This window comes from Phallusia mammillata, chromosome 7 (genome assembly GCF_965637545.1).
Source record: "Phallusia mammillata chromosome 7, kaPhaMamm4.hap1.1, whole genome shotgun sequence".
In the NCBI taxonomy this organism is placed as follows: Eukaryota; Metazoa; Chordata; class Ascidiacea; order Phlebobranchia; family Ascidiidae; genus Phallusia; species Phallusia mammillata.
In genome coordinates, this window is record NC_137258.1 from 4,363,454 (window position 1) to 4,390,726 (window position 27,273).

The 27,273-nt window shown below is 36.5% G+C and overlaps 3 protein-coding genes and 1 pseudogene across 4 annotated transcripts; 3 read left to right on the forward strand and 1 right to left on the reverse strand.

The window, feature by feature from the left end:
• Nucleotides 1–12,425, forward strand: LOC145237392 (sialin-like). Its single transcript, XM_080100239.1, has 11 exons — nucleotides 1–183; nucleotides 807–991; nucleotides 1,322–1,425; nucleotides 1,810–1,939; nucleotides 2,344–2,527; nucleotides 3,706–3,821; nucleotides 5,740–5,898; nucleotides 7,815–7,947; nucleotides 8,469–8,616; nucleotides 9,066–9,159; nucleotides 9,571–12,425. The coding sequence occupies exons 1-11, from the start codon at nucleotides 87–89 to the stop codon at nucleotides 9,778–9,780; spliced, it is 1,560 nt and encodes a 519-aa protein (XP_079956365.1). The 5' UTR covers nucleotides 1–86; the 3' UTR covers nucleotides 9,781–12,425.
• A 3,426-nt stretch (nucleotides 12,426–15,851) lies between these two features.
• Nucleotides 15,852–16,701, reverse strand: LOC145237394 (uncharacterized). Its single transcript, XM_080100240.1, has one exon. The coding sequence runs from the start codon at nucleotides 16,519–16,521 to the stop codon at nucleotides 15,895–15,897; it is 627 nt and encodes a 208-aa protein (XP_079956366.1). The 5' UTR covers nucleotides 16,522–16,701; the 3' UTR covers nucleotides 15,852–15,894.
• Nucleotides 16,702–18,483: 1,782 nt separating this feature from the next.
• On the forward strand, nucleotides 18,484–20,838 carry LOC145237395 (sialin-like). The gene is made up of 3 exons (XM_080100241.1): nucleotides 18,484–18,537; nucleotides 19,147–19,250; nucleotides 20,688–20,838. The coding sequence occupies exons 1-3, from the start codon at nucleotides 18,532–18,534 to the stop codon at nucleotides 20,764–20,766; spliced, it is 189 nt and encodes a 62-aa protein (XP_079956367.1). The 5' UTR covers nucleotides 18,484–18,531; the 3' UTR covers nucleotides 20,767–20,838.
• On the forward strand, nucleotides 20,800–27,191 carry LOC145237754 (sialin-like; annotated as a pseudogene). Its single transcript, XR_013862024.1, has 6 exons — nucleotides 20,800–20,871; nucleotides 22,469–22,627; nucleotides 23,363–23,490; nucleotides 23,970–24,117; nucleotides 24,576–24,663; nucleotides 25,053–27,191. The product of XR_013862024.1 is annotated as a sialin-like (transcript).
• The last annotated feature ends 82 nt before the right edge of the window (nucleotides 27,192–27,273 follow it).

Here is a 27,273-nt window from a genome sequence, read left to right on the forward strand (position 1 = left end):
ACAAGTGTTATGTTGCTTTTGTAGGCAACTGTTAAATAGGCAATATTAGTTGATTTTGTTTGTTTTTTGTAAGTACACTCAAAACCATGGACGAAGATGAAAACCCAATCTTACCAAGTAATAATGATAACTATGGCAAAGAGCTGAAATCTAATGAATCTTTTGAAAAGTTGCCCCCTGGTGGTAAGTATTTTTCACAGTATTTTTTGTTTAAGCCTTTATAATAATAATAATGCTATCTGTTTACCAAAGCCCTTAATTGTGTGTTTTTCAAAATAGTTTTGTTTTTTAATGTGAAATCAAAACTTAAAAGCCCTCTAAAGCAAGTTTGTTCCGTTGCAAATGTTGTATGCACAGAATTTATTGAAATTGTTACTCCACCACTCCAGTCTGCAGAACATGGCAGATCCCGATGAGATCTCAGCCATGCATGACCAACATGTCTTGCACCCACATGTGCATGACCTGTGAGTTCACATGTAAGACCAATTTCAGCAGACGCAAAGCTAGTGATAGAAGTCAAGACATGACAATTAAATGACTTTGCTTCAAAATTTCTGTGTGCAACCCCAAAAAGATTGGGGGGAAAATATATTTTTTTTAAATTGCAGGCCACTGTCTCTTTGACAATATTTTTTTAAGAAGCCTATTTCTGCCCTTTGGTGTTTTGTAGAAATAAGCTAGTGTTTATCTTACAAAACACCAAGTTGACAATACTGCCTAGGCTTAACCACACCACAGGTCATCATTTTTTTATTTTTTTATGATTTTTTCCAATTGTCTTTACAAGTTTACTATTTTTGCAGTTGGAAAATGGTTTTCAACCAGGTTCTGTATAGCATACTTGGGATTTTTTGGTTTCATGAATGTCTATGCCCTTCGAGTAAACCTCAGTGTTGCCATATTGTCTATGGTGAATGCTAGCTATCAAGTGGTAAATCATACTGCCAAGGATGCCTGCCCTGCAAGCTCCCATCATAGAAATATGACGGTAATAAGTTTTCTATACATTTCTGTATTTTTGCGGTATTTCAGTCATACGAAACAAACCTAAGATTTTTATCCTTAATTCAAGTAAATTGTAAACCGTATTTTGTGGGTGATACTTTTAAATTAATGATATCATGAGGAATTTTGGAGACAAAAATGTTTTCCAATGTCGATTTCTAAGCACTGTTTTTGTTGTTAGTATTAGGCAAATATTTGCTTTTAAACTAAACAACAAAAATATTAACCAAAATTATATGCCTATTTTGATGGTATTGAACCTGATGGACAAAATATCTTTATCGATGTGTAATATCTGTTAAAATGTATTTAGGGCGGTGAGTTTAACTGGGATGCTCATGACAAAGGTTTGGTTCTTGGAGCATTCTTTTATGGATATATCACCACTCAACTACCTGGTGGTTATTTAGCTGGAAAGTAAGTCATTACAATGTGCAAAGATAACATTAATTTACTCACACTGGTGATTCTGGGTGATTACATATTTAATTATTCAATCTTTTTTGTGCAATGAGCCATTCATGCACAAGTATGTTTTTGGTCAATTAATGATATACTTGTATATACACAGCCCCATGGCATAAATAAGAACAGGAGACTAACTTGTATGCAAGAAAAATGATTTTTTTCCGCTACATAATATCATCCCATAATATCATTCTTTTGTTCCAAAATCCAGGATTAATGTTTAAATGGCGTTATAGGACTGTATCATACTTTAATATCATATAAATAAAGTGCTTAAGTTTCAGTAGCACTCTATACCAAAAATAAAAACTTTTTATCTAATTTTGTTTGCAGGTTTGGTGGTAAGTGGTTATTTGGTTGTGGTGTGATGTGCACAGCTGTTCTTACTCTTCTGACACCAATTGCTGCTCGGTATAGCTTTCACCTATTGATTGCTGTCCGGATTATTGAAGGCATTGGTGAGGTAAGACTCTATAGGGTTGTTAAATGTGCTTTGTGATAAAAAGCTGTAAAAAAGTGCCATTCCGAATTAGATCGAAAAATGGCCTTAAATCTTTAAACTGCCCTGTGGGCATTGATGTTTAGATTTTTTTTCCAGATAAATTTTGTAGTTGGTAGGACCAAAAATTTGTTGAAAGATAGTTCTGGCATAAAGAAGTTTTTGTAGGCAAGCTTTTGTGTTCTGTTTTTTTTTCTTCACAGCAGTTTTCATCCTCTACATATATATATTTGTCCTAAATGGCCACATACTCATTGTACAATTTTAAAATCACTTTACACCCAGGTCATGTAGCATCGATTATAGTGTTTGACAACATTATTGTTTGTCCAGCATTCCTAAGGAACTACTTGTTTGTTTATAAACAGGGTGTTACATTTCCTGCAATGCATTCCATGTGGGGACAATGGGCACCTCCCCTTGAAAGAAGCATGCTTGTATCACTGACATATGCTGGCTGTCACCTTGGCACTGTAATAGCCCAACCTGTATCTGGTGTATTATGTGCATCCTCTTTCCTGGGTGGCTGGCCATCTGTGTTTTACATATTTGGTAAGTTTGGTAATTACATACTTAAACATCAAATTAAATTTGCCATGTACATACCTTATATATGGGATTTTGTTGTTGTTTGCATTTACTTTTAGTGTGCTTTTAAAGTAGGGTGAATTTTTTCGTAGGTTTATCATAAAAAGTAGTATGCATCCAAAGGCAAACATAACAACTGTATGTAAGAAAAAGTCAAAAACTATCTTGCAAAACCTAAGTATATGTAGCGTTATCAAAGCGTTTGTCAATAGAATGGTTGAAACAAGACAAAAACATATTAAGTTTATGTATATGGGGCCTTTATGCTTGGGAGTTAATTGGTCCAAGATAGTTATACCCTAAGTAAACATATATATTGTTGTGATGAACAATTCATTCCCTGTTCTTACTTTTGAAGAATTATTGCACTTACTTTATGTCTGAAATGTTTTTACTTGCGGCCCTACAGGATGTTGTCAATTTTTTTCTCAGCATTGTTTGGAAGTCATGTGTTTGTGTCTCTATTTTCGATTGCTTTGTACAAGTTTGAAGGCATATGTCTGCTGACTGTTTAATATTACCAGGAGAATATCCTGCTGAGCTTTTTCTCCCTGCAAAGATACTAGATTAAAACTAATATACTATACTACTAAAGATACTCATCTTCACATGTCAGCTTCTTTACACATCTGCTTAAATTTTATTGCTTTTTTCAGTTTGCTTAACTGGATATCAGAAACCGTTGTGGTTACCCACTTTTTAAACACAATTAGTGATTAAAAAAAGGAAGTGTGTGCATTCGGGTGAAAACCATGGAAACTTTGTCGGTTCAAAGTTGATGTTATTGTTGACATTTATTGGAATTAAAGTTATTTTTGAAATTTTTTGAAAAATCTGAAATGGATTTTGATAAATTGAAACTAAAAAAATTAAATACTTTTTAATAATATGTCTTGCTAAAAAACTATTCAACCCTCGCAAACAAGTTCTAAGGTCTTGACCAACCAGATTGTATTGTCCCAGTCTGTCTGTTTTTTTTTTACTTGAAATCTTTCAAAGGGACTTTTAGTCCATGGGTACACCTTATTGAGTCCAAGGGTACACTTTATTAATTGCATGGCTAAATTTCATTGGCAACATGTTTTGGTTGTCAAACAGTGTTACACCATTTATGATGTCAAAATAATGATTTTTTTCTTCAGGTACATTGGCACTTGTGTGGTGCATTGTTTGGTTTCTGCTGGCAGCGAATACACCAGCCGAACACCCTCGGATTTCTAAAAAGGAATTGGAATACATACAGAACAGCATCGAACCGGTTAGTAATATTTTAAAGCCTAACTTCCCAAGCTGCCAGCTCTAAAAGTGTATTGTTACAGGTAGTGCCTTTAGTGTGGTGTATAATTCTACTACAATGCAAGTTTTGCCTACAGGGAGGGGGGTCATCCAGCGCAGTGCCAAAAACGGTTTTGAAGCCGGTTGCATTGGGGATTATATTATGTTGCAACGGTTTTCTGTATTGTCGCAGGTGTTTGATTGCAGTATGATTTCTAGTAATTAAACTCAACGCAAGTTGAAAACTTAAGGCCCTTTTTACGTTTGCATCAAATTAAGCTTTAAATATCTGGCCGGTCAGTCCTTTAGTCCAATGGATTGCTAATTTCGTATAGTTAAAAAGGTACTAGAAGTTGATTTGGTTATTTAGCGTTTTATAAGATTTAAAAATCAGTCTCACTGTTTTTGTCCACAAGCTACAAAACCATCCCGTTTTTTCAACTAGTTTTGAAAATGAGCGAAGCTCGTACTGCGAAGCTCATGTTGCAAAGTTTAAACCAGGGGTCGGCAACCTTTTGACCACAGTCTACCAATTTACTTGTTATGTCGAAATCTTAACTTCGTGTGCCAACATTATTGTGCGAAATCGAGGTTAATACCCACGGGCTGATTTTAACATAGTAATCCTAAAGCAGACCGACTTTCATGTGTAGGCTGCGTTTTTAGTGTCCATGACTGCCATTTGACTTACTAAGTTGGTCATATGGTTAATTCCTAAGACTAAAAACACGATTCCCAGCTGGCATGCGATCCAAAAATGATCATGTGATGGTCACTCGTTGAAACAGTACCAAAAAGTGTTAACCAAAGTGACGATGGTATTTCCAAGCATCACAGGCAACTTTCCCTAATTCTCATTTACTATTTATTAGTCTTTTAATTTGTGGTTAAACGGTTGAAGCTATTATCCATTCGTCATTTTTAAATGCTGGGGAAATACCATGGCCCCGTAGTATAGAATAGAACGTTTTTGGCTTAGCATTTGAACTATTGGTTTGGTGGTCTGAAGAACTAAACGTGACAAGCGAAATGTACACTGCAATTAAAACTATGTTTCTATTTGAATAAAAACCTGAAGATGCCAATTAGGAGAAATATGAAAATTCCACGATATTCATCAACTGGTTTGGTATTTACATTCTTAGCAATTGAAACAAAACGCCATCATTTGTATCTAAGTTTAGACGATGGTAGTTAGCATGTTCGGGTAACGACGTGTTCAGAATAACAAACACTTTAAATGACATGTCATGTAATTTATTGTTGTGATAATTTGCACACTGTCTTATCACGCGGGTTTAGTTGAACTGTTTTGTTTGACATAAATTCATCGTTCTGCATTTTAGCGTGTATGCAATTGCATGATACGGAATTTGCACGAAATAATTATTGCCGTTTAAAATACAAAGCTTGAAGTGTTAAACTGTAGTGCAGTTAACATGTGTATTTTTTGTAGCTAAAAGTTACATTTGAGGTTTCTAAGGCATTTCTTTGAATTAGAATATATGTATGCCGTTTTTGTCAGTTGCTGTAGCTTGATTCGATAAAGCCTAAACACAGATGAAAAGAAACAAAAACTTATCATTGGTTTTAAAAAATGTCCAATTCACGTTTTACTTTCTTATGCAATGCGAACGAATGTATATTGAAATAGCCTTTACTGCAATTCTGTCATTTGGAGCATTGAATTAAGATCTTAAGTTTGGAAACTAAAACATTGCAACGGACTCGAAAAACAAGTACCACCACATCTGAGCATTAGGTTGTATTGACCCTATGGCATAATACAGCAGTTGTTGATCATTGTGAAGTATTTATTTACCCTTACTGTGGTGCAAGCATTGCGTTGTGTTGCGGATCATATGACTCGCTAAGGTTAACCATTGACCTTTTCTCTGCAGCGCTGCAACGATTTGCCGGTTCCGTGGTTAGAGATAGCGACCAGCAAGGAAGTGTGGGCCATTTCCATTGCACATTTCTGCAATAACTGGGGATTCTACACCCTTCTAACTTGTCTGCCACTGTACCTAAAGGAGGTGCTGCAGTTTGATATAACACAGGTAACTGTTCGAGTCCACCTTGGGGGTTTTGTTAAACCTTTTGTTCATCTTAAGTTTTGCTTTTGTTGCGTTTGGCTATTTAGGCTGTAAAAACAAACAAATTGGTTTGCACTGAAGCGAAAAAAAAAACGTTAGCACTTGTACCATTTTGTTTTATCATACCGTTCACTTGCTGTGTATATATGAGATACACATCATTAAGTGCACGGACTGGTGTCTAAGATATGTCTGATTGAAAATGGTTGTCTGATTGAAAATGTTTTATTTTAATGGACTCATCTTTGTGTCTTTTGCATTTACCCCCTCGGAAGCCTTTTTGTAACTGTAGCTTTCCCCCATATGTGTAGTGTCTAGGATTAGTGAACGATTATACGCTTGGCACACGTTTTGTTTGGGTCGTTTAATGTAACCAGCAAAAAATCCGCAGTCATTTATCACAGGAACCCTGAATGCCGCAAATGTAACTGACATAATCACGTACTTAGATTTTTCCACACATATGCAATTATTTTGTAAACCCAATGTCCGGACGATATGGTTATTGTTAACTACCAGAAAGTACGCTTTTTAGGCCCAAATATATTTATTGTAGGCGCTTAACCTCAGTTATATCACTACATATCACAGTTTCAACAACTTTAGGACTGGATACGCTCGTTTGGTCAAGAAAGAGTGCTTCAAATTTATTCAAATTTGCACAAATGTTAGTTATTAATCCGAATTCGATCCTCCTGAAGTTTAACCCTGGAAGACCCAGCGGTTCACCCACAGCCCCCCAAAATGTATTTTTTTTTATAAAAAAAACGACTGTACTGACTAAAGTGTATAATCTAGAAATTATATGCTTTGTTACTGTCTAACGCTGGTTTGTAACGCTCGTTTGGTCAAAAAAGAGTGCTTTAACTTTTTTTAAATTTACACAGACGTTAGTTATTGATCCAAATTTGATCCTGAAGTTTGACCCTGAATGACCCAGCGGTTCACTCACAGACCCCCAAAACGTATTTTTTAAACGGCTGTACTGACTAAAGAACACAATCTAGGAGTTATATGCTTTGTTGGTTGGTGCAATGTAAAGTATCCTAAGGATTTCAGGCAGACAAAAGTTCCAAGGGAGTAATTCACTGGTTTAAGATTAAGGCGTTTTAGTTCAGAGCAGGAGGGCTAACCTTGACGCCCGGACAGACGTTTTACAAGACAGTTTTTCGGTGATTAGAAATCAGCTGTTTTTGCGCAACAATGCTAAGTCGTTTTATGAATTTATCACGCGCACTTTCAGCGAAATTTTCACCTTAGACGTGATTTAAACTCGATAAACAGGTTCCGGTTTCGTATATGTCAAGCAAAACGTTGTAGGTATTACAAACACAGTTAAGAACGATTCTTCGTCATAACGCAGCTTCTTTACTTTTGACAAATCAATTCCAAGGTTCAATAGATTAGACAAAACGGTATTGTTGAACACTTAGGACTGTGTGCTATTAAAGACGCTACCAAAAGGTCTTTCGGCGTCTGCACAGTGAGAGGTTTCTACAGGTCAATGGTACTCGTTTTGCGGTGAAAAATAATTTGTTATGTGTACCTTTGTAGCAAATTGATTTTTAGTTTGTAGTGTCTGTTTAGGCTTTCTAGAAAAAATTGTGTTTAAAACCTGACCTTGGAATCTGAAAATAACCGCAACATTTGTTTACTCTAAATCCGCACAAACACGCGTCTGGGGACCCATTCGTTTTTGTTTACAAAAACAATCATATATGTAGATCAAATGATGTGTATAGTAAATTGGTAAATAGGATATAGAACATACAAAATGAAAGTATATTAGAAAGCCACCTTTCTAGTTTTAACATTATTTTGAAACCGTCCTCGTATTGTTTAAATTTTTTTAATTCTCATTGTGTTTTTGTTTTTAACAGGATGGCTTTATATCTGCACTTCCTTATTTGGTCATGTGGGTTTCTATTAATCTGAGCGGACTTCTTGCGGACACTTTACGTGAAAAAGGAGTTTTCACAACCACGCAGACTCGAAAAATATGTAACTCCATTGGTAAGTTGTTGGTTTACGATTCGAATCCCACCAAGGTTATACTGATGGGCTAAGTGTTCTAAAGTTTAGTTTAGAATCTAAACAATAGCACGATTTGGAGAAAAAGCAAAACCCCAAGGGTTATATTTTGTAGAACGCCTATCATCCTGCGGTACTTGCTCGGCCAGGCACCATTTAGGTTATTTTAAAGTAACAATAGATCTGCAACCGTGTTTTGTTCATTGAAACTAAATTCTCAATTTTGACGTTAAAAAACGACCGTTTTATGGTTCTTAGGACTATGTTTGAATAGTTACGTCTGTTAAATATACGCTAATATACCCTTTTCCGCTGTTTTTTTGGGTGCAACTTCTAATTTTGAAGTAAGTGCATGCAAATTGTTATGAAATCAAAGTAGCATTCATGGTGAATTTTTTGCATAGGCAATCAGAAAATTTTGATTATATTTGAAAAACTAGCGTCGCTTTAAAACAGTTCTGTAATATACAGCAAACGATTTAACTTTTTTCTTTTTTCAACAGCTTTCATAGGCCCAGCTATATTTCTTGTGGTAGCGGGTTATGTTGGATGCGATCAGATAGCAGCTGTCAGTTGTATCTGTCTTGCCACAGCTTTCAACGGGTTTTCGTTTCCCGGTTTTAACACCAACCATATTGACATCGCTTCAAGGTGGGCCCTATTATTTCTGTGTGTATTTTGCTTGTTTAAAACCATGGGAATTTAACTTTTTATGAATTGAGGTATAGATAAAAACCTTTTAAACAGTTTGGCTTAAAGTTTGGAACATTTAAAAACAAATGACGTCATTAGTGGTAACTTAGTATTGTCTCTCTGATATGATTTTAAGTGTATATATTTTATCGTTTTCGGATCTGTCTTCAATACCAAAAAATGGCTAATTTGCATTTTGTGAAGGTTAGCTTACAAAAACATTGGATTTTGATCGCAATACGAACTTGGTCACTTTAGTTTCGAATTTAATGTAGGTGTATTAGTTTATTGTTTAACCTATTGACGTTCTTTTTTTTTTTATATGACCCGATACAAATTGTTACGTTTTGCACAGTAAGGTTACTTTAAGTGCTGCGCGGCTAACGGCTATTTTTATACTTATGCAGATACTCGGGCATACTAATGGGAATCACTAACAGCTGGGCAACAATTCCTGGATTTGTGACTCCAATTGTTGTCGGCGCCCTTACTGAAACTAACGTAAGTGTTAGAAGCTCTCATTCAATGTGATTGGAAATACTGTACTATATTTGCAAATCATAGTTGGACATAAATCATTTATAACAACATAATTCAACATACTGGCAATAGTTTTTTATTAAAAAAATTCCTTTGGTTGAAGCTTAGTTTTTGCTTATGTTGGTAATCTATGTACAAAAAATGCCCCCTCAGCACTAAATTGTTTGATAAGTTTTTACTTCTTCAATGTGAAAACGTGTAAGTTGTTTTGATATATTTACCATTTTACGCATTAAAAGTTCGTTTTCGCGGGCTTAAAAGATGCGTTCATAAAGCATTCTTAAAGAAAAACCGACCGAAAATGTATCCGGCGCCTTAAAAATTCACCTCGGTTTTCCTTTAACCTCACCGGCGTCTTGTTACCGTTGCTAGCCGAGCCGTACGCAGTGGCTGTATGTCTTCTACATCGCTGCCGGTGTGTATGTAGTCGGCACAGTGCTATACGTGATTCTGGGCAGTGGCGTGGAACAGGAATGGAATAAAGTGACTTACAACAAGCAAGATGACGAGAGAAAACCCCTACTGGGCGACGAAAGCGACAGTGGATATATCCAAGAAAATGGAAATGGAAAGTTGCATTAATGCATGCTGTCTGTGTGGTTTGGTTTTGTATGCAACAGGTCAAATCATGAACAAGTACGCTTCTGGCGGAGATTCGACCAGAATGTAATTTTCTGAAAAGTATGACAGTGCCCCGAACTTTTGTTTCGTCTAGGACAGTTTTTCTCAATCTTGTTATGTTTTGACTGCTTTTGCCACAGCATCCACACAATGTTAAGGAAAACGTTATATTATCAAAACAGTATGGAGTTTAACAACGCGTTTATGTGTCTTGAGTTGGTCGCAGTTTCACGAAACATTTAACAGACTAATATGAATTGAGGCATTGGGATTGAGAAACGCTGGTCTAGACATACAAATATTATATGCGTTGCATGGGAACCTTATTGGGAAATTCAGTGTTTTGGTTTTAAAAGCCAATAACGCCAGAAAGTCGAAATTGCTCGTGGCTTTAAGGAATTTCAATTCCATCAGTTTTAAATTAGTTTAAAGTTTCTAAATCGTTTCATCCAAAATTTTGGCGACTCGATTGATGGAATCAAAGTGTATTGTTGATGGAATTGATATTCCTTAATGCCTTGTGGGTCCGGGAACCATTGGGCCACCTTAATTGGCTGTTTGCTTTAAAACCGAACCTTGCTTGTGTTAGTGTTGTATGATTTATTATACAATTAAGTTTTTCCTTGTCAAGTGCAATTGTTTTGCCTTACCTTGAGCGTTGTTTGCCGTACACTTAAGCATGTATGTTGCAGTTGCTTGTTAAAGTCTTTAAAAAGCATCCTACTTGTATCCCAAGTAAAAGAATGCGTAAAAACGAACATTGAATGAGCAGCCTTTTGTTCCAGGACGTATGCTAACATTACATGTGTCAAAACATTAACATTTCGTAATTTCTGGTGTTTCAAGCAAGTTATGTACCTCGTAGCACAAAAAGCTTTTCGTTTTTGAATGCGGTGTCTTGTTAAGCGATGTTGTTTAGCAAATTGTTCTTTCTATGTTATCAGCAAATACCCATCCTATGTTGCCAACTTTGTACTCGTGCCATTGCTACCATTCTATACATTACGAGGCGTTGAAACTCGGCTCTTGGTCTTTTTTATTTACCCAATACAACTTTTAGCATTTTGATGTTAACAGGCCAACTACTGTGTCTCCCAAACAAAAACTCTTTGTGTTACTCAAGAAATATATTTTACATTCGATTTTAATTTTGAGATTTTTTTTCAAACATAGGTTTAACGATTCGATTAGTTTTCGATTTGATGGATAATCAACACTTACTTGTGTCAAGTGATCCAGAACGGTGCCTTTTTTCTTTTTCTCTCGTGCGTTATCATTTATTATTGTACATTGAAGTGTATGTGCCGCGAAAAAATGTGTGACTTTTATTCCATCAGCAAGGGACTGGACACATGCACCAACAGCATATCCAAAAAAATACAATAACCTTGCGCTTGGGGGTTAAAAGTTACACAACTGTATGCCAAAGCATGAGCTAGAATAATGTAAAATATTGATGTTTGAATTGATTGACATTCTTATGTTTTCGGCTATATCAAACGCGGAATTCTTTAAAATATTAGATGGTTACATCGATGGCTATAGCAGAACAACTTAGTTATGACAATTTTTACGCAATATTAAACTAGAATAAATTAATATTAACGCGAATCGCCTGTTTCGATATAAGTGTATTTCGTGTGAATCATTAAGTGTTGCTTGACTGATTTATATCATGTGCAACACTGTTAATCCTAACATTTTAAACATGTCTCTTGCCGCCACGAACTTGCATATAAGTGTGGTTGCTCACCGCGTTGGTGCATTTTATGATCAAATCATTTACTTGAGCCACGCATTTGTGAACTATAACCCAAAGTCATTGTGACGAGTAGGATTAACCTTTTCAATTTATTTGTTTTATGCTTTCTCGCGAAACTAACTAACAAATTTCATATTGTTAAAAGTATGTTCCTTATAACAAAATTGTTCATTGTGATTCGAGCCATGAAGTTATTTAACCAAAATGAGCCACTTAAAAATCATGACCTTTACTAAACTCACTACCACGATGATAAGCGATTGTCAAAACCGTTGTGAGTGTATTCCAAACCGAATTGAACAAAACTGCTGGTCTTGTGACATTATATTGATGTATCCCTTGCATGCTTGCGTTCCTTATATTATACTCGAAGTAGTAAAAATGCAATAGGTTTCTATATGTTTTGCAGTAATGTTGATCTAAAGATTGTTACGTCTCTTAGTGTATACATAAGCAAATGAGTGTACGCTTATACAGGGTGCCCAAGAATTGGTGTACTAAACAGAAATGTTGTTTTTTGGGTAAAATTTTGTGACCTTCATTACTAATCGCGATTCAAATACGCTGCATCATTAGACGCTCTTCATACACCCTTGATTAACCTTAAGTGCCTAAAGAAATATATTCCAAAATTATGCGCATAATATTAGTGACAAAAATACTTGTTGAGTTGAAATGATTTTGATTTGTTGATGTTATGAATATTTTTGTGTCGAGAATATCTTGAAAATCACGTCTTTTTGTAAAATGGTTCTTCCCTTGTGTATCATGCAACCTTTTTCGTGTTATTGTTACGCTTGGTGCCTTTTTCTTTCATTGTGCAATAGACTCAGTAGACTCAGAATTTTTGACCAGTTTTTTTGCAGTGTCTTCACAGATTATAATATGCAATGTTGATGTAACACTGTAAGCAATATACCACAATTTGCTACGCAAAATCACATTTTGAGATGTTACGCAAAACCACATCTAAAAAAATCTTTGGCTACAATACACATAAACAGGCAACAGCACAAGTTTTTGGAAAACCTTAACTCAGTATTACTAAAAACATCCCCAAATATCATTTTAAAGAACAACAAAATAACTTCATTTTGAAAGAACAATACCAGTAATCCACAATGTTTTTAAATATATAACGCAGCATATAAACCACATTTTTTTCAAAGAGAGAAATAGTTGAAGTTAACACGTTGCAAAATAAAACAACAACAAAAACAAAGCATCCGCGACGAATTTTAACAATATTTAGGGACAGTGTTCACCAGCACAATAAAACCAAAAGAACGCTGCGCGATGAAATCGGTTCAATGCGAAAGCAAGTCGCGTCAACAACTTTGGGAAAAACACGTGCACACTGCGTCATGCGTCCGATTAGCAGTTTCATACTACAGGACAGGTATTTGAAACTTCATAAAAACGCATCGTGTAATATTGTGATGCTTAAATTACATCACAGTTTACTAAGAAACTTTGTCACTATGCTGAAAGATTTTATAGAGCTGTGCGTTATCCACAAAGTTCACCTTATGGTCCGTTTCCTTTTTTTGAGTTTCAGGCCCCACCAAAGTCCACCCTAGACCTATGTAGATGGCGTTCGTCTGTCCTTCTCCACCGCGTCGCATCTCCCGCACTAAGTGAGCTTGTGGCTACCGGCCCCAATGAGTATCTCCACTTTTTTATCGGACAAATCCGGAAAACACGTACAAGCCTTTCAGATGAGTATGTCGTTTAACATCCACAGGGAAAGGAGGGAAAGGAAAAAATCTCCACTCCATGACCCTGGCGATGCTTGATGCTTCCGCCAATTCCGGTAATTTTTGGCAGACTGCTCTCCCTTTAAGATTTAATCTATCCCTTAAATTAGTTGCGCACAGGGTAACATCAGAACCTTCATCCAAGAAAGCGTACGTGCTTACTGCACAATTCGGATCTTTTCCCCTTACATAAACAAGGACGACTTTCAAACGCACTAAATCTGCAGGTGAGGAGGATATTGTATCCACAAGGGAGTGAGATGTAATAGGTTCTACTGCAGTTGGTTTCGCATCTGGTTCTTTCCGGCCTCGCTTCTCACGATGCAACGTGTACGGTGTGTGGCAATTTGCAGCGTTCTCACCTTTGATCACAAATACAGGTGTGGGCCATATGATGAGGCGAAAAAAAAAAACAAAGTCGGTTGACCTTCACCAACAACCAACGATTATATTCGTTTGTCTTATTAAAGTCAGGACATACCCAAAGAGGGTGTAATTTCTTGCAAACGACGCAAGGCTGTGGATCTATCTTGTCAGCTCTGGTGGGAGTGGTTGGCGAAGACTCACTCTCTAATGATTCTGTGGAGTCTTGTACCGAAAAAACCCTATGCTCTCCCCTCTTTCGAGACATTCATTTGGTTTTCCCAATGCGAGAGACTGGGTGAACATGTTATTGCTCTCTTCTACTTTGTCAGTCACAAACGAAGCCAAGTCGGAAAACGTGACATGACCTGTAGACTTATTCAAACTGTCATCCACTGTCACAAACTTCGCCTGTGAGTGAAATGGAAGTTTCTTGAATACATCCACCAAAGTTTGATTGCAATCTAATTCATGTTCACAATTCCATGCTCGGAAAGCTATAAGTGCGTGGTTCATTTTATCTGCTAGTTTTTTCAGTCCCTCTCGGCCGCCAGCTGTGATCGCAGACCCTTTTACTACATCTTTAACATGGGCATCTACCACCAGGTCTATTCGACCAAAGTTCTTTCGTAACGTCTCTTGCGCTTGTAGAAGGCCTAATGAAGCCGGCTTAATAAACAGACATGCTCTGAAAGCATAACGTGCGTGCCTCGCCCTTACATGTATCTATTAGATAACGCAACTGATCACAAGGGTCAGAGAAGCGTCTGACCACGGTTTCGTAAATTACTGCATAAAGTCAAAATATTCTAATGGATCTCCGTGAAATGTCAATAAATCAGTTTGATGCAACACGGTGTAAAGCGCAACAGAACTGCCACATAAAAAGGCGCGCTGATTACACGTACGCTTTTGGCCCGGAGTAAAGCACGCCAAAGGCAAGAAATCGTCTGTTTGTGAACACAAGCAACTTTGTCCGTAACATAGCCTATGTTATGAGAAAAAACTGAAAAAGTCGTGTTTTTTGTAAAATGCAGTAGATCAGTCAGCCTTTGGATACCGGTAGATCAGTGACAACTGACAACAGTATAGTCGTGGTTTGACATCCTATAACTGTAACATTGTTTTAATTTCTTACGCTTTTAAAGCCAATAACCGGCCTGATTTTCTGTTTCCTTTTATTTATGCGATAATTTTTATTTTAAAAAAGTTGCTTTGGCGAAGTTTGGCTTCAACTTTAAATTACCCTTGTACGTTTTACTGTATTTATTTGGGATGAAATCATTAAGGATGGGTGATAAGAAAAATATCAAGCAAAAAATTTCAGTCTGAAAGACCAAGCCTTTCTGGTGGGCGAACTCGAAATCTCAGCAAAGTTTTAAAAAACTGGTATTTTGTTCAGCATCACACCACTTGAATGACAAATTTGTTTAATACAAAACAAATGTTATGTTGCTTTTGTAGTCAACTGTCAATTAGACAATATTAGCTTCTTTGATTTGTGTTTTGTAAGTAGGCCTACGCTCTTTCAAAACTATGGATGAAGATGAAAACCCAATCTTACCAAGTAATAATGATAACTATGGCAAAGAGCTGAAATCTAATGAATGTTTTCAAAAGTTGCCCCCTGGTGGTAAGTATTTTTCACAGATCATGAATTTTATTGTTTAAGCCATCATAATAATGATAATGCTAGGCTATCTGTTTATCAAAACGCTTAGTTGCGCGTTTTTCAAAATAGTTGTTTTTTTGGTGTTAAGTCAAAACCTTAATTAAAAAGCCCTCTAAAGCAGTGCTTCTCGTCACAATATTTGGTATATGTGCACAGGGGCGTATCCAGAATTTTTTGACGGCTTTTTAACGTCCAACATTTTATTTTGGGAATTTCCCCAATGACGTCATTATATCTGTTTGGAAATTTACCACACAAATGTGGTAGACCGCACGAAGGCACGAGACTGAATACCTAATTCACACGTCAAACTGCCACTAAAATGAGTTTTTGTGGTGATTAAATCATTCACAGTAAATGCGGATTAAAAAATAATTTAAACCATTTGAAATGGCAATAAAAGCATCATTTGTGAAAACATATCAAGAACACATAGAAACAAAAAACGACAAACAAAACAGAAAATAAAAACAAGAAAGCAACAAAAAATGCGGGAATGCATGCATTTGAATCGGTTGTCGTCAGCCCACTGAAGCACCAGCCTCCTTAGAGCCTGTTGGGCGGCAGGTATGGTGTCTCAAGGGAATGGATAGATTGATGACACAAGATTCTTCTCCGTTAGGACGCAACCACAATGGCCTTGCAGGTGCGGCGTGCGTTAGCGTGATCCACTCAAGTTGCTCACGATTAACCCGTTGATAGAGTCTCACTGCTTTACTTATTTCGTCTGGGTTGTTGCCGAAACTAGCCTGTTCAAGATCTGTGCTTGCAATTAAGCCTTGGAAGATTTCACACCTTATCTCCTGCAAACGTCGTCGTAGACCTTCAGCCAGATATTGATCTCGGTCACTTGTGAATTCGACTAAAGAGATCTCTTCCTCCAAAGAACAAGGCTTGAACTTCAAATCAAACTCTCTATGGTTAGAATTCCAGACAAAAGTTGGAACTGCGTTCTGAACCACAGTTAAACGATTTATCTCACGCTTAGCTTCAGTAGAAAGTCGCAATGTGTGATCGCGAACACGATTTAATTGTTCTTCGTCCTCCTCACGATTTCTGGATTGTCTGTACTGTCTGGAATAGTTAAAGAATCTTGCGAACCTGATGTTTCTATGTCGGAATGAGCCTCTCAAATTCGCACGATTCATCACTATCTCAAATATTAGGCACACACAGAGTTGATTAACACTCTGTATTCTTGATTATTTGCCTTTAAGCGATATCGTTGATTAGCTCTTGGCCAGCTAACCACAGCAGTGAGATAAAAACCAAATTTAGCATCCACAAATAGAACCCACAAATAGAAGGCACAAATAGAACCCACAAATAGAAGGCACAAATAGAACCCACAAATAGAAGGCACAAATAGAACGGCGAAAACATCAAAGTCTACACTTATATAACAATGTGAAACCTTGGCCGGTGTACGAATTCTTTTTCTCATATTCCTTATATTATTTATTTTAAGGTAGCCATGTAATTTATAATGCCATAGCGCCTTTTGGTGAACATCATATGCTTTTTCACAGGGTGGAAACGACGCGCTCTAATACGAAACACAACTGCTGAAACATTGCAAATATCGACGGAAACATGTGTCACAATGGAACAAACACTATGTTTACTGTTAGATCTTTCTGGAACCCGAAAAATGGCTGAAAATAACTTATGACTACCATAGAAACGGAAATATAAACATTAGTCTATGCAGAAATTTTTCCATTTCGTGGTGTGAAACGTTATTGCGAAATAACATGCAATCGTTTTCATAAACATTGCACAATAGTGTTGTAACCGCTACACCACCTTACTCGGGGCCTATGGCAATAGGACGCTTTGATCTTGTAATTCCCCTGCTTCAACAATAACAACACACAGCAGCAATTTACCAGTTCCAGGTTGAATCATATGCAATATTAATCAGCACACACACAAGACTAACTTGTTACCAAAAGATTTGCTGTGTTTGTCTAAAACTTATGTGATAAAATCTTTTGAGGTTTTAATAAAACAAAAACACTGCAAACTTGAGTGTGGATAGTTGATATTAGCATGCAATCGATTTTAGTGCACATGCAAACACACATGAAGACGGCGCTATCCGAGCCGGTGATAGCGGATTAGTAAACGCAAACAAAGCAAAAAACATGCATCAAGCAAGGCATCGGCGTCGGCAAAATCATGACGCTATATTTTTTGTTGAATGAATAATAAACTTTGCAAGGTGAAAGTGTAGGAAATAGGTATGTATGTGTATTATTACGTGTTCTGCGACTTGCGCTTCCGATTGTGCTAACAGCAATAGTCCAGCCGTTGGTTAGTTTGTTTTATTATAACACCAACAGTAATGCAATTTAAACGTGGCTTGACGTAATGTGATTCATACGCCCAACCGAAGTCGAATCGAATAGAATATAGTCCAGGGCTAGGGCGAAGCCCTTGTGCCTCGTGCCCCACGAGACATTGGAACACACGGTATATAAACACATATCAAAACAACGTCATTAAACTACGCACATGGGATCTGTGATTTGCCTGGAGGTACAGAACATTTACATCCTATGTCAAAACATCAATTAGCAATTATATGGGATGTACCTCTGCGGTCTCACGCAATCAAACACTTGAGGTATATAAATCACGTAATGGGAAAACTTACAAGTCACGTCCGCTCTTACTCATGACGTCAGTGCGAATATAAGGTCATTATGTTACAAAAGCATGCAAAAAATACCCTCTAGATTCTTGAGATAAAAGGCCAATTCAGCCGTGTGATTTATTGTACAAATACGCATTCATTTTACAAAACACCCTGTTGACATTAGTGCTGACTGCTGAGGCTTTTATGTTTTAATAGGTATTTACAAATTATGCATTATTTTTCGTCTTTACTCTCTTTGCAGTTGGGAAATGGTTTTCAACCAGGTTCTGTTTAGCATACCTGGGATTTTTTGGTTTCATGAATATCTATGCCCTTCGAGTAAACCTCAGTGTTGCCATATTGTCTATGGTGAATGCAAGTTATCAAGTGGTAAATCATACTGCCAAGGATGCCTGCCCAGTCAGTTCCCATCATATGAATATGACGGTATTAATGGGACATCGAAACGTTGGCATATTACAATAAAAAACTGCCGGAAGAGCTAAAAATTCTGTTAATGACGGTATTAAGTTTTCCATACATTTCTGTATTTTTGTATTTTTTAGTGTGATGAAACAATCCTAAGATTATATCCTTCAAGTTTAAATTAGGTAAATTGTAAACCATATTCTGTGTGTGATACATTTAATTTGATGTTATCAGGAGAAATTTTTTAGGCAAAAATAAAGTCATCTAATGTGGATCTTTTCGAATTGTGTTTGGTGTTAATAGCTTTTTTTGTTGAGGACTAAATTTAGTAACAGGTTTTCAAAACTTAAAAATGTTTGGCAGACTAACTATGAGATGAACCACAACTGTTGTTGCAAAGTTATATTACTTAATACCATATTTGCGTCTAAACAAAATAAAACAATATAAGTGACATTGCAAAGGCATCAAGCAGTTCAGTGCAGTTGGGGTCGAGAGATAGGCTAACACACTGTACCGTTGGATGGCTACACTAGCCAATACAGCCTATCTCTCATCACCAGCTGCACTGATGAGACCTTATAGGTCAAAACAGTGTGCACTGTCTACAGTATGAACAACATTGTACACCTTTATTATCAGTATTGGATCTGCTGGGCAATATGTTGTCATCCATTTGTAATATCTGGTTCAATGTATTTAGGGCGATGAGTTTAACTGGGGTGCGCATGACAAAGGTTTGGTTCTTGGAGCATTCTTTTATGGATATATCACCACTCAAATTCCTGGTGGTTATCTAGCTAGAAAGTAAGTCAACACAATGTGCAAAGATAACATTAATTTACTGATCCTGGCTGATCACATATTGAATTATTCAAGTTTTTTTTGTCATATTTGCATGAGACTATTTTTTTGGTGAATAATGATAGGCTTGGGTATGAACAACTTGATGGCTGTCCGTATTATCGATGGCATTGGTGAGGTAAGACTCTATAGCAGTGGTTCTCAACCTTTTGCCTTTGCTGACTCTTTTTAAAGCTGTAAGCTAGTTGTGGACCCCTTCTAAGGTTTAGGTATTTTTGGTACATTTTGTCCATTTTTATTGACAAGCTACCAATATATGGTGTATTGAATACCAACCACGTTGGGCCCAGGGCCAAAGTTTAAATCCTTTTGTTTGGGTTTTGCATCACAATGGGATTAAAATGTCACAATGCATTTTGGGTTGTCGCCTATAAAAAAATGTTTTGAACAAGTTTCATTCTATTTTAAAACGCCGAAGCATTTTTTCAAATCGTGATTTGTCAATCTCGTTTTGTGCAAATTGAGAAATTGGCACGGGCCCCCTGAATACGCTTTGCGGACCCCCCAATTTAGAACCCCTGCTCTATAGGCAGGGTTACCGCGGGTATGGAAAACCTGCAAAAGTTATGGAATTTAAATTTGTTTTTTTTAAGGCCTGGAAAAGTTTTGTAAAGGACCAACTTTTGTAAAAGTCCTTGAAAAAGTATGGAAATGACAACTGTTTTACCCTGAAAATGCCAGATAGAGATAGGACTTTAAATCATGTAACATATGAATATTCATTGCAAATTTGCAAGTATGGTAAATTGGCTGCATCTACCAAAGCCTCTTTACTAGTTTCACCATAGGAATAGCTTGATTTTTTTTTAATAAGCTTATGGAATTTTTTTTTCCTTGAAAAGTTTTGGAAAAGTCATTGAATTTATGAACGAAAATTGCGCAGGAACCCTGTGTAGGGTTGTCAAATGTGCTTTGTGGCAGCTGTGGAAAAAACTGCCAATCTGAATTGCAAATCTAATTAAACATATATTACAAGTATGGCTTTGCAGCTAAGAAATGGTGTCATTAATACTTTAGTGATAAATACATATGCTGGTGGTTTTAATTCTGTTTAAGGCCCAAAATCTGCCATCTGCCATGTTGACATCGATTTCTCACCCCTTGTTTAGAGACTGAATGCTGCTAGATTGACCTTAGCTGATGTGTTTTTTTTTTGTAGGAAATCTTTAGTGTTTTGTATTCTTTTTCATCTTTTGATCCTGACAACAGTTTCTGTCCGCTACATACATTTAAATTCGCCGCATACTTATTATACATGTACAGTATTGAAATTACTTCAACCGAAGGCCTGGTGTCATATATCTAATGGTTTGATTTTTGACAATATTATTGTTCATGTGTTCAGAATTTGTAAAGCACTATTTGTTTGTTTATGAACAGGGTGTTACATTGCCTGCGATGCATTCCATGTGGGGACAATGGGCACCTCCCCTTGAAAGAAGCATGCTTGTATCACTGACATATGCTGGCATTCACCTTGGAACTGTTATAGCCCAACCTGTATCTGGTATATTGTGTGTCTCATCTTTCTTGGGTGGCTGGCCATCTGTTTTTTACATATTTGGTAAGTTTAGTAATTACATACTTAAACATCAAATTAAATTTGCCAGTTTTACACGAGGTATTGCATAGTTCATAGGGCATTGTACCTTATGTATGCTTTTTAAAAGTAGAGTGATTTTTTCGTAGGTTTATCATAGTAAGTAGTATGCATCCAAAGACATGCAAACATAACAATGCCATGTAAGAAAGAGTCAATAAATTATCTTACAAAACCTTGGTATATGCAGCATTACCAAAAAGTCTGTAACTAGAATGGTTAAAACAAGACAAAGACAGATTAAGTTTGGATATATGAGGACTTGGTGCTTGGGAGTTGATTAGTCAAACAATGATGTGAGAGCCCTATCATATAAATAAACATATAAATTGTTGTGATGAACAATTCATTGCCTATGTCTTACTTTTAAAGAATTATTGCACTTTATGGCTGAAATGTTTTTGATTGCAGCTCTGCAGGATGTTGTTAATTTTTCTCAGCATTGTTTGGAAGTCATTAATGTATTTTTCTATTTCCGATTGCTTTGTACAAGTTTTGGCATATGTCTGCTGATTGACTGTTTAATATTGCCAGGAGAATATCCTTCTGAGCCTTTTATCTCTATAAAGTTACTGGATGAGAAACTATGTACTATAGATACTCATCTTCACATGTCAGCTTGCAACAAACTAGTATCTTTACACATCAGCTTAAAATTTATGGCTTCTTCATTTTGATTAAACGGATATGAGAAACAGTTGTGGTTACAACACAATTAGTCATTAACATATAAAACTGTGTGCATTACGGAAAATAAACTTGCAATGTTATCATCACCATGATCATGATATTGATGTTCTTGTCATGATATTGACGATTGAGTAATTTCAAAAAAATAATTTGCACATTAGTTCCCAATGATAAGGCTTGTTTAAAAGCGTTCCAAGATATATAAGAAACAAGCTCAAGGTCTTGACCCAGCAGAGGTTATCATTCCAGTATATTTTTCATTTTCGTGAGAACTTTTAAATCAACTACCGTGTAGCTGCAGCGCGTTTTGGCTCTCATCCACCACTTGTGCCCGACACTTTTATGCGCTCCATAACGTTTTAACGTTGCGCAGCTATTTCCGGCTTGGTGATTGTTTTAGTGCAATTGTGTCGCTATGTCGTCTTTCACCAAGCGAAATAAACTCAACTCAACTCAACTCAACTATTAGAAGTCCATGGGACACTTTTTGATTGCCTAGCTAAATTTTATTGTCAACATGTTTTGGTTATTTCTTAATCAAACCGTGTTACACTATGTATGATATCGAACTATTTTTTTTCTATATTTCAACGAAAGTTTTGTAAAAGAGCCTTTTTACGCCAATTGAAGGTCTGAGATAAAATCCAGACAATTAAAACGTTGCATAGAACTTGTACTATACTTTCAACGTTGTCTTGCAAACAAGAACGACCACTACATCTGAGAATTAGGTTGGATTGACCCCGAAGGCATAAAACAGCAGTTGTTGATCGTTGTGAAATATTTATTTACCCGTACTGTGGTGCAAGCATTGTGTTGTGTTGCGGATCATATGACTCGCTAAGGTTAACCATTGACGTTTTCTCTGCAGCGCTGCAACGATTTGCCGGTTCCGTGGTTTGAGATAGCGACCAGCAAGGAAGTGTGGGCCATTTCTATTGCGCATTTCTGCAATAACTGGGGATTCTACACCATTCTAACTTGTCTGCCACTGTACCTAAAGGAGGTGCAACAGTTTGATATAACACAGGTGAATATTCGAGTACACCTTTGGGGTTTTGTTGAACTTTTAGTCAAAACTTTATTTAGGTTTCGTATTGGGGTTTGCCGTTACTGTACACTGTACAGTTTAAGAAACGACTAGATTTGCACCGAAGCAAAAAAATGTAAAAAAATGTTATACCTTATTTGTTTCATCAGACCTGAGATACACATCATCAAATGCACTGGCTGGTGTCTGAAATATGCAAATTTAAAAAGTTTTAGGTGTTTTTTTTTAATGAACTCATCTTTGTGTCATCCGTATTTACCCCTTGGAAAGCCTTTTGTAACTGTAGATTTCCCCATACACGCATGGCACACGTTTGTCTGGCTCGTTGTGTTAAATGCGACCTGCAAAAAATCAATTTATCACAGCCACCCTGAATGCCACGTATGTAGCAGATTGATGGATATTATCAATCACATACTTAGATTTTTCCAGACATATGTAATATTTTTGTGCACCCAGTGTCCTGAAGATATGGTTATTGTTAACTACAAGAAAGTGCGATTTTTAGGCCCTAATATATTTGTTGTAAGCGCATAACCTATGCACAGTGCCACAAACAATAACCATGACAAGAGTGTTTTACCAAACACATATCATTTGACTGCGAAACGACTTGTAACTGTGCATCATATTGTCATATTGCAACATTATTTTTAGCTCTTTTCGTGTTGTCCAGTATTTTATTATTCTTATTGAGTTGATCTTTTTTCACAGAATGGCTTTATATCTGCACTTCCTTATTTGATTATGTTCTATTAATCTGAGCGGACTTCTTGCCGACACTTTGCGTGAAAAAGGAGTTTTCACAACCACACAAACGCGAAAAATATGTAACTCTATAGGTAAATTGTTGGTGGTTCGAATCCCACCAAGGCTATACTGGGCGAAGTATTCTTTAGTACAATTTGCGGAATAACCGCGGAATTATATTTTGTGGAACGCCTATCATCCCGTACTACTTAAAGTAACAATAAATCTGCAAGGGTGCTTTGTTTTTTAAAACTGAATTCTCAATTTTGCCGTTTGAAAAACGACCGATATAGCATGACGATACGTATACGTTTATGGTTCTTGAGGACTTTGTTTAATAGTTATGTTCGTTAAATATAAGCTAAAATACCCTTTCTCCGCTGTTTTGTTGGGTGCAAATTCTAATTTTGAAGTAAGTACAATTTTTATAAAATTAAAATAACATTCATGTTTAATTTTTAAAAGGGCCAGCAGATTTGATTTTGTTAAAAAACAGCGTTGCTTTAAAACAGTTCTGTGGTATACAAGATACAAAAAGGCAAACGATTTAACCTTTTTCTTGTTTCAACAGCTTTTATAGGCCCAGCTATATTTTTCGTGGTAGCGGGCCACGTTGGATGCGATCAGATAGTAGCTGTCAGTTGTATCTGTCTTGGCACAGCTTTCAACGGGTTTTCGTTTCCCGGTTTTAACACCAACCATATTGACATTGCATCAAGGTGGGCCGTAGCATTTCTGTGTATTTTTCTGACATGAAACCGTGTGAATTAACGTTACATCAATTAAAGAAGTGTCCAAAGGCTTTTGAACTGTTTTGTCCCTGTTTTTAAATGCGTTTGTTTTCTCGTAATTAGACCTGTCTTTAAAACCGAAAAATTCCCTTTTCGCATTTTATGAACCTTCCAAAAAACATTGAACTTTTGGTCGCAATATGAACTTTGATGTAGTTGTGTTAAAATATTATTTTACCCATTTACGGTTTTCTGTTTTCTTTTAAATGACTACATCGACGTTTTCAATTATTTTTTACATTTTCGATTACAGTTTACCAATTTAGGAGAATTTCGTAACAAACTCATCATACGAAATTCATGAGACCCGATACAAATTGTTACGTTTTGCAGAGTAAGATTTTACTTTAGTGCTGCGCGGCTAACGGCTTATTATACTTACGCAGATACGCGGGCATTTTAATGGGAATCGCTAACAGCTGGATTCCTGGATTTGTGACTCCAATTGTTGTGGGTGCCCTTACTGAAACTAATGTAAGTGTTAGAAGCTTATATCTTATGTGATTTAAAAAATACTGTGTTGCGTTTGCGAAACGTAGTTTAACATATATTATTCTATCTATAACAATATAATTCAACATACTGGTAACAGTGATGTTTTTTTTCAAATATTTTTTACCTTTTGGGTTGAATTTTAGTTGTTGCTTACATTGTTAAAATAAGTCTTCTTAATTTTTGCTTTTTAAAAAGCGTAAATTATACCCCTACATCTACGGGGTCTTTTCACGCGCTCAAAAGTTCGTTTTCGTGGTTTAAAAGATTCGTTCGTAAAGCATTATCAAAGAAAAAGCGACCGAAAACGTTTCCGGGCGGCTTAAAAATTAACCCCGATTTTCCTTTAACCTTACCGGCGTCTTATTAAGCCGAGTCGTACGCAGTGGCTGTATGTCTTCTACATCGTTGCCGGCGTGTATATAATCGGTACAGTGCTATACGTGATTCTGGGCAGTGGCGTGGAACAGAAATGGAATAAAGTGACTTACAACAAGCAAGGTGACGAGGGAAAGCCCCTACTGGACGACGAAAGCGACAGTGGATATATTCAAGAAAATAAAAATGAAAACATTGGCGCCGAGTAGGCAGTGGCGGGGTGGCGCCGCCACCTTGGGTTTTTTGAAAGCACGGTGGCGGCCACCGTGGATATTTTGGGTAGTTTGTTGCTGTAACGTACGAACTATAGTCAAATCGAATAAAAATTTAGAAATATTTTGCTTTCAAACAAACGTGCTGGCGATACAGCAACAAAGCGTCCCTGAAAACTGCAAACAGTTTTGGTTATTGCCTTGTTTATGGCGTCAAACACACAATTGTCTGCCAGTGAATGTTGGGCTATGGTTGTGTGCAAATGTGTTGTAATAAATAGTTAAACTGGACGAAACATTTTTTAAACGTTGCTAAGCCAACGATAAACGTTACAGCAACGTGTTAAAATTGCCAACTAAACATCATTTCAAACATATTTTTTTCTGATTTTGACGAACGTTGCATTCTATGCAAAGTTTGTTTGGCTTTGAATTTGAGTTCGTATAGTTGCACGCCTCAGTGACGTCACATAAAGTGACGTCGTTTTTATGTCCGCCACCTTGCATTTTTGTAAAACTCGGGGCCTATTATTGGAAAGCTTCATCGAAAATGCATGTTGTCTGTGTGGTTTGGTTTGTATGCAACAGGTCAAATCATAAAAAAACTACGCTTCTGGCGGAGATTCGACCACAATGTAATTTTCTGAAAACTATGACAGTGCCCCGAACTTTTGTTCCGTCTAGGCCAGTTTTTCTCAATCTTGTTTTGTTTTGACTGTATTGCCTCTGCATCCATGCAATACTGACGAAACCGTACTAACCTTCCCCGTTGTGAGTCCGCGAACCATTGGGCCACGCTAATCGGTTTGTTTCTGCTTTTTCGTAAAACTGTTTTCACACACTTTAGCATGTATGTTGCAGGTGGTTGACAAAGTCTTTGAAAAGCATCATAGATGCAGCCTTGTGTTCCATGAGTTACACTTTTACTGATTTGCTTTTAAAACGTTAACACCTCGTATTTCTGGTGTTTCAAGCAAATTATGTATCTTATAGTACCAAGCGATGTTTGTTATTGCATTTTCTGTCATGATAAGCAATATTGTTTAGCAAATTTTGCTAAGCGATGTTGTTTTTTGGTACCTTTTTCTTTCACTTGTGCAATAGACTCAATAAAAGAATTTCCAAGGCAGAAAAGTTTCACGTTTATACCAGTAGTGAGTCAAAACAAAAACTAAGTTTTAAAACGAGATTTTGTCCTGTGATGGATATACCAAATGACAAACATTGCAGGCCTCCTAGTTCCAAGGGCATTTTCCGCTAAGCAATTGCTAAACCGACAGTGTTTTTTTCTTACTAACAGTGTTTTATTTATGCTACCTAAATTTATGTTGTTAATGTTACGAACAAGTTTAAATATCAATTTACAAGCCGGGTTGGGTAAGCCAAGGGTTCCTTCTATAACCTGTGATCTTTCAAAAAAGTCAGTCTAAAACACATGGACCAAGCATAATTAATACTAAAACTTTTTTATTTTTTTATTTTCATGCCAACATGAAGTTTCTTCAGTGTTTAACCTGCTTCACAATATGATTAGTTGCAATAAAACAGATTTGTTTGGAACGAAAATTTGACAGTTACAAAAGAGTAATCAAATTTTGTTTGCGTAAGACACATTTTGCCCAATAGATTAGTTGAAAAATTTGCGGTCAAAATTCAGTGTAAAGACGTCGTAAAAAGAAATACAGTGAATATGCTACGAAGATAGTTTGTTCGATTTATTTATGTTTGTGTTCGTAACAAAACGTCCATTAAAACTGTTTTGGCGAATATTTAAAATGTCTTGTTTCGGTTGCAAAAAGACAAAACTACAAAGTGAAAACTATTCGCTCTTCAACATTCGTCTTTTCGTGTATATAACGTATACACGGGTGTTATTTGTTGAGATCCAAAAACACCTGCTGCTTTTCGTAAGTTGGTTAAGTTCACAATAACATGTATATATATATATATATATATATATATATATATATATATATATATATATATATATATGTATGTATGA

Coding starts and splice junctions, on each gene's coding strand:
- LOC145237394 (XM_080100240.1), bottom strand. CDS start 16,521: ATGAATCGTGCGAATTTGAGAGGCTCATTCCGACATAGAAACATCAGG.
- LOC145237392 (XM_080100239.1), top strand. CDS start 87: ATGGACGAAGATGAAAACCCAATCTTACCAAGTAATAATGATAACTAT. Junction 992..1,321: donor CCCATCATAGAAATATGACG/GTAATAAGTTTT, acceptor AAATGTATTTAG/GGCGGTGAGTTTAACTGGGA. Junction 1,426..1,809: donor GGTGGTTATTTAGCTGGAAA/GTAAGTCATTAC, acceptor TTTTGTTTGCAG/GTTTGGTGGTAAGTGGTTAT.
- LOC145237395 (XM_080100241.1), top strand. Junction 19,251..20,687: donor GGTGGTTATCTAGCTAGAAA/GTAAGTCAACAC, acceptor GTTTATGAACAG/GGTGTTACATTGCCTGCGAT.